The 7663-nt window shown below is 39.0% G+C and overlaps 1 protein-coding gene across 5 annotated transcripts in view; it reads left to right on the top strand.

Annotated features, from left to right (window-relative positions):
• PHF20 (PHD finger protein 20) overlaps positions 1–7663 on the top strand; it is a 105607-nt gene that overhangs the window by 79608 nt on the left and 18336 nt on the right. For 3 of the 5 annotated variants that reach the window (XM_006921766.3, XM_025039992.1, XM_025039989.1), the window contains 3 exons: positions 367–465; positions 1202–1366; positions 2303–2481. In XM_006921766.3, coding sequence (XP_006921828.1) covers positions 367–465; positions 1202–1366; positions 2303–2481 — 443 coding nt within the window. The remainder of the gene's footprint in view (positions 1–366; positions 466–1201; positions 1367–2302; positions 2482–7663) is intronic. The other 2 variants (XM_025039990.1, XM_025039991.1) reach the window with 2 other exon arrangements.

Genomic DNA, 7663 nt, shown 5'->3' on the forward strand with positions numbered 1-7663 from the left:
CCATAAATTTTTCAGCTTTGAGGACCAGGTCTCTGTCTGTACTACTCAGCTCTGTGGTTGAAGCATGAAAACAGCCATAGTCAACATGTAACAAATGAGCATGATGTGTTTCAATAAAACTGATTTATAGTAACAGGCAGAGGGCCACAGTTTGCCGACTCCAGGTTTAAAGGCTAAGTGATGGAGCTGGGGCTTCAGAACCCTGAGGGGGACAGAAGGTGACATCCCAGGGAGAATAGACCGGAAACTCTTCCACCGCCAGTTTTAGTTCTTCACATTGGACATGCCTACTTAGTTAAGAGTAAACACCCAGAGTTGAAAACAAAACGTTAGAATGCCAGTACTTACATTTGTATTTAATTCTAGCTGCAAAAGACAAGGAAAAGAATAAAGAGAAGAAATTCAAAGAGTTTGTGAGAGTGAAGCCAAAGAAGAAAAAGAAAAAGAAAAAGAAAACCAAACCTGGTAATTTTTCCTGTGGGGTGTTTACTTGGTTTCCTGACCATGAGTGGGCCAGGGGGTTGCTTTCTCCCCAGTGCTGACCTCTGAACCTGAACTGAGGAGAGGAAGAGCCAACAGGCCTTTGCTGGAATTTGTGGGCTCAGCCTGGGATGGGCCCTGGCAGGGGAGGAGCCCATTCACCCTGGGAGTTACAAGGTCACACTGGCATTTAGGAAAGCCCTCCCTTGCGCTGCATTGGCCAGTGTGCCCTGTCACAGGACAGCGCATACGAGAGTACCATAGTAACAGAGGATATGCAGATGAAGGACTGTATTTGTCCTTCAACTCAAACTCAAACACATGTGTTTGAACCCTTTCAGGAAAAAATTCGCTTCTTGAAAAATGTATATCTAGCCCTCACAAAAATGTTGGTTTTTAAGAAAATCAGTGTCCAAACCTTGGGAGCTAAAGGGACGCCATGTTTTTTTCTCAGTGTACCTTCTGGCTGAGAAAAACAATATTATCAGAAAAGGGGGAGGAAAGATGATAAGGAGGAAGCTTTTGGTTTTGAAGCTTCTGGTTCTCAGAAATAGCCGGAAGAATTAATGTCTGAATCTCTCCTCCACACCCCTTTCTACTTGAATTGCTCCTGAGCCTTTGACCTATTTGAACAGTGGAGCTGTTGGTTGGCTGGGATCGATTCTGGAATGCCCTGATGCTGTCTGGGGGTGCTAATTCCTCCCTGATCTTGTTCTTCCAGAATGCCCGTGCAGTGAGGAGATCAGTGATGCCTCCCAGGAACCTTCTCCACCCAAGGCATTTGCTGTCACCAGGTGCGGGTCCTCACACAAGCCCGGGGTCCACATGAGCCCACAGCTCCATGGCTCAGAATCTGGAAACCACAAAGGGAAAGTGAAAGTATCTGGTAAGGAGGCTCTCTGCTGGCTTGATCATTTGTGTGGCATTACAATCTGAGAAGGCTGGATTTATGTTGCTATTATAGTCTACTCTCCAGGCCCTCCACAAGTATAATCTGTTATATTATTTAAAATAAGAAGTACATCAAATAAAACAAAGGCCATTATCTGTACCTTCCCTTAACTTGCCTTCTTTCCAACTTTGCTCTTGGTTGACTGTCTCTTAGGTACCTCTAAGCCAGTGTGTCTATAACCAAATCCATTATTCCCCATCCCCTTGCACACCTACCCTCCCATTCCTCCATTTCTTGTGTGATGGCTTTTGCATCTAACCTGGTTGCTCAGGGAAATGTGAGTCAACCTCGAAGCTTCCCCTTCTCCAGCAACTTGTAGGGTGATTATGAGTTTAAAAGGAGTTAAATATGTAGAAAGTACTTAGAACAGTGTCTGGTACAGAATAAGTGATTAGTAAAGGTTAGCTGTAACTATAATCAGACCCCAAGACCTAGTGATTCTGGTGCTGGTTATTCCTGCCTTTCCTCATTCCTTCACCTTCTACAGAGTTTTAAAGGTGGCTCTGGATACAGACTTGACTGTAAGCCAGGTCCTGGCTAGATGGGGTGAAGTCGAGGAACACGTTTGAGTCATTAGGGATGATGAGTTCATGGGGGAGTTGCAGCTTCATTGTGACCTTGAGCAGCCACTTACCTTGAGCTTTTCGGTAAAATAAAGAAATGGAGTTTAGTTCGCTGCTAGGCGGCATTCATCATTTGGGCTGTTACTAGATGACAGACCCAAGGAACAGATTGGAGTCCCCATTTCCCAGCTTTGTGAAAGTTCATAGACTGAATCTGTAGGGTCATTTCCACTGCTGACGATCTAGGATTTTAAAAATTTTATAATATAATTTAAAATAGTGGCTATTGTTTTCCCTTTTCTCTCAGAAGAGGATAATTTGAGTGAGTCCTCTTCTGAGAGCTTTCTTTGGAGCGATGAGGAGTATGGCCAAGATGTCGATGTGACCACCAACCCTGATGAGGAACTCGATGGGGATGACCGCTATGACTTTGAAGTGGTCCGCTGCATCTGTGAGGTTCAGGAGGAAAATGACTTCATGATTCAGGTAGGTAGCACTTCCAGGAGACAGGTATAGAGAAGTGCAAGCTGGTCTTTGGAGGGAGTTTTGAGGGACTACTGTTTGAGGTGAGCAAAAGTAAGTCACGTCAGAAGCCCCAGATAGGAAGCATTATCAGCAGCAGATTGAGGTTTGCTTTTTGGTTCAGCTTCCTCTGAATCTCAGGCTGGTGTAAATAGCGTATTAACAGAAGATGAGAGGACTTGAGGGATCATTGAGTCTAAACCTCTCATGCTTTGCTTGGAGCAGCTGGGACCCCCAAATGGGAAGGGCCTTGCCTGTGGTCACACAGTGAGGAGGTGAACAGCAGGGCCCCAGGTCTCTGGAGTGGCAGTTTAATCTTCCTATGGGCCCATACCTTCTCTCTGAAGTAAATTTTCTTTATGGCCTAAAGAAATGGAGGCCAGTTTTATAACTTGTCTGTTTCTTGTTCTTTATTTTTCTGACATTTGTATCTATCATTTCCATCTCTGGGATGTGCCTGTGGAGTGGCCTCCCTGCTTGCCTTGGGGAGACCACTGGCCAGGACCTGCTTGCCTCTAGCCCTTCTCCTGCTCTTAATCACAGCTCTGGTGGAGGTGGCTCCCATCTGGCTGACTCTAAGGGCTGTCATAAATAGCGTGCGTGTCTCGGCAGCTGCCTGGCTGTTCAGGGAACCTGAGTTTTTTAAGTAAGTCATGGCTACATTAGTTAAGATTCTTTGGGAATTTCTTTCCTTTTGAATAGCCTGTGAAGTAACCTCTGAGAATTCAGGGTACATGAATGGTCTCAAATATTACCTGACATTTATGACCTTAAGTATGCTTTAGATCAGTGGTTTTCAAACTTTTTCAACTGGTAAAAGCAGTAGTTTTGAAAGTTCAAAATAGATAATCTTCACTTCTAAGTTCAGAAATGTGAATGGTGGGCCTAGTCCCATGAAGTCTGATATGCAGTCAGGGTTATGAGTGACAGTGGCCAACTTGGAGCATTTCAGCCACTCAGTTCTTTTTCTCTTTTTGTGAGATAAGCCTAAAGCACACGGCTTTTGTATGGGTGACTTTTCCTAAACAGCATGCTGTGTAGTCACTTTGATTAATCAGAGATGGAAAGAAAAGCTTTGTTTCAAGGATAGCATAACACTTAGCTAGCCTAGCAGTGCAGAATTGTGTGTACTGGTGGACCCTGTTGTCTTAACATTAAGCCTGGAACATACATGAATATGCATTTTTATTTAAGTTTGGTTTTTAAAAGTGTATTGAAGAGTGTTAGTTTTCATCCTGCTTCTCTGGGCGTGTCTTCTCTTCCAGGCCTTGGGAGCCTGATTTAGCCGTCTGTCTATAGTGATCTTTAGTGGCTGAGTCATGAAGGGCCCTCTGCCAAGGCTTTTTCGGCTAATCAGTGTGAGACCCCATGCCGATCTACTCTGGTCCTTTCTCCACTGACTCTCTGTAATTAGCAAGGATCATGAGGTGTTTGTGAGGTAGAGCTTGATGTTCCATTCTGTGCTATATGAAGAAACTAAGTTTGGAACTATTGAGGCCACACCAACTATTGCATGACAGAGTCAGGCATTGACTTCTATCTATCTCCTGCTCCTCAGGCTCCACATGGCCTTCCCCTCAGCTCAGCTCAGCTCAACACTGTGGCTTCCTTTTTGGCGTTGTGGTGATGGTGAGCTCACTTCAGAACACCTTGGGTTTTGCTGTAGAAAATTTTTCTACTGTCTACTTGCTTCCAGCTGGTTTCGTGTTATACAGGGACAGTTTCTCACTTTTCCCTGAGCAGTGACTACTTGGTAACTTTTAGCAAAAGGCATAAATTTAGAGGGAGTTAATACATTTAAAACTTTAAAAATTTATTCTAGTTTTAAATGTATTCATCATCTAGGAAGGTTCAAGTAATTTTTTCTTAAAATAGATTTTCAACTTACATTGATAATTTGCATAACCCTAGAATATTTTTAGTTTGTTTTCTAGAAGATGCATACATTAATTTTAATTGCTCTAGGGCAGATTTTGGCAAACTTTTTCTTAAAAGACCAGATAATAAATATTTTAGGTCTTGAGGGCCTTGGGTCTCTGTTGTAACTACTTTGCTCTGTCCCAAGCAGCCATAGGCAATATGTAAAATGAATGAGCATGAGTGAGTGTGTTCATATAATACATTAGTTACAAAAAAACCAGGACTCTAGCTGAATTTGACCTGTGGGCTGTAGGTTGCTGACCTTTGCCCTAGAGCAACAAATATGTTTTAGATGCCAAACCCCAGTAAAAACTGTGTAGCAATTTTAGCAAGAAGCCCATTTAAAAATTTTTATTTGTTTTAAAATTTATATTGTTTGTTGCTAGATAATGCATTCACATAGCTCAGCGTTTAAAAGGTATACAGAGGTATGCAGAGAAACTTCTTACCGCACCTGTGCCCCCTAACTACCTTTCCTGGAGGCAGCCCTTATCACCTTCTTGTATATCATTCCCAAAACATTGTGGCTAGGTAAGCAATAACAAATACCTTCTCTCCATTCTTTTTTTTTTTTTTTTTGGGTGGTAAAATGTATATAACATAAAATTTACCATTTTAATCACTTTTAAGTGTACGTGGCTTTAAGTGAATTGGCATTGAGTACATTCACATTGCCCTGCAACCATCTTTTTCTTAAAAACAAATGTTATTTTATATGTAATATTTTCAGTATCTTTTTTTCATATAACAATATATATGTTAAAGACCATTCCATTTTCAAACTTAAAAAAGCTTCCCCATTCTTTTTTATGGCTGCATAATGAATGGATGGATGATCATTTAGTTAGTCCTTCCCCTATTGAGGGACATGTAGATTGTTTTTAATCTTAACAGTGATGTAATGAATATTTTTGTGTAAGTACACCTTTCGGACCGCATTTTGGGAGTGGAATTCCTGGGTTAAAGAGCATATGCATTTATAATTTTGACAAATATTGCTATTTGTCATAACAATACTGTATAAACCCTCTCTGGAGGTAGTACCAAAGAACAGTCTTGGCAGCACCCTTGTTATAGGGCAGTATCAAACTTTTTATCTTTGTTTTTCAGAGGAGTGGAAAAAATAGTCTATTAGTATAGTCTTTCTTTTTTAGTATAGTCTTTTGTAATTTATTTTTAAATAAATTTAAAAAAAATTTATAATTGCTACATTTGGAAAACACAGAAAATCTCAGAGAAAACAAATATTACCCAGATTATTTTTTCCCAGGGATAACCACTGTGAATATCTTGGAATACACATATACACATGCATATGTAAATGAAAATTATGCTCTATAGACAGTTTTTCATGAGAATAACACTTTTATGATGAAAGTAATAAATGTTTATTATAAAAATTTCAGACAGTCTATAAGGTTATAAAGAATTGATTGATCGATGTTTATGCATAATCCCCAAACCTAGAAATACTATGTATGCATATTATTAGTCTGGTTTTATTTCACATTAATTTATATTAATTCAGGTTACTTTACATTAATTTGTTCTTTTAATGGTTGATTTGCGAACATCTTTTTATTTAAGAATTAGTTTTTGTTTTTTTGACCCATCTGTTCATGTCCTTTATCCATTTTTCTGTTGAATAATAGTTGATGATTTTATTTTTGATTTGTATAGGCTTTTTGTAGATACTTTTTTGTATAGGCCATGAGAACAGTTAGAAATATTTGTACTTTGTCTTACAGATTTTTTGTTTTTATGAGGTCAAATATATTAAACTTTAGCGGCTTCTGAGATTGGACTAATAGTTACTTCCTCATTGGAAGTTTATACAAGTTTATAGAAAAGTTAATAAAAAATGTTCTCATGTTTTTTTCTGGTACTTTTGAGGTTTCATTTATTTTTTAAAAATCATTAAAATATTTGATCCATTTGGTATTTATGCTGGTATAATAAAATGAGGGCTGTGGCTAACAAGTTATCCCAACACTATGCCCCACTATTGAAATGCCACCTTTGTTTACTCTTATTTCTACCTTTACTTACTGTATTTCTGCATGTATTTGGATCTCTTTCTGGATTCTCTTTTTTTCCATTGATCCATCTGTCTATATATTTGCTTATACAATTCTATTTTAATTCTGTATCTTTATAATTTTTAAATACTTGATAGTACCCCCTTTTGTTCTTTTTTTTTTTTCTTCCAGATTTCCTGGCTATTAATTTTAAAATCTTTAAAAATAGCTTTTATCTAGTTCCAGAGCTATTCATTTATCATTTTATTAGCATTGCATTATTTTTATAAATTTACCCAGGGAGAAATGACATCCTTATGATAATGACTTGCTATCCAAGACTAAGGTATACCTTACCATTGACTTAAGTCTCTGTGTCCTTCAAATAGTATTTAAAATTTTTCTTCATAGGATCTTGCTTGTTTTATTCTTAGATAGTTTATCTTTTCTGTTATTCTTGTTAATTCTCAATTTAAACTTTTTAAAAATGAGTGATGTATTTTAGCCAGACCCACATGAAGGAAGTTATTTTGAAATTTTTCAACTTGGTTGTATTTGATTCAGTTGTGGTGCATCCTAGTTCTCAAGACACTTATAGTCATTGGTGAGAGAGACTTTATCATTCTTATTATATTTTGTGCTACTAACTGCCTTTGTTGTTGTGCCCTCTTCTGAGCCTTAATTTCCTCATTGGAAATTGAAGAATCTGAATCAGAGCTTATATGAAGTCTCTCTTCCAGCTCTGCCCCTGTTGATTATGATATGATCAGCTTTCTAGAGGGTTTGTATCTGCCCACGAAAGCACTCTTGATGCCAGGTACTATCTGACTCCAAGTGGCCGAAGACTGTCTTAGCTTTGGCCTTTTTGTCCCTTTTGGCCAGTCTGTGGCCAAATCACCTAATGCCACATACACTTAAAAATGGTTAAAATGATAAATTTTATGTTATATATGTTTTACCTTCATCCCATGTCAGGAAGCTCTGAGCTGTTCACTTTCCAGAGCTCTCTGTTTGGTTGAGTATTTCAAGCTTTAGGGCCCTAGTTTGGAATTGCTTCAGTTATCTTACTATCTTTTGCCATCTGCTTTTCTTTCCATTTCCTCCTCTGGGCCCTTAGCCCTCAGGCTTACTATCCTTAGGACGCCCTCATCGTCTGCTCCTTCCTTTCCCTCTGTGCCTCCTGCTCTTCTCTTCCCTCTCCCCCTTCA

The sequence above is a fragment of the Pteropus alecto genome, unplaced genomic scaffold (assembly GCF_000325575.1).
Source record: "Pteropus alecto unplaced genomic scaffold, ASM32557v1 scaffold45, whole genome shotgun sequence".
Lineage (NCBI taxonomy): Eukaryota > Metazoa > Chordata > Mammalia > Chiroptera > Pteropodidae > Pteropus > Pteropus alecto.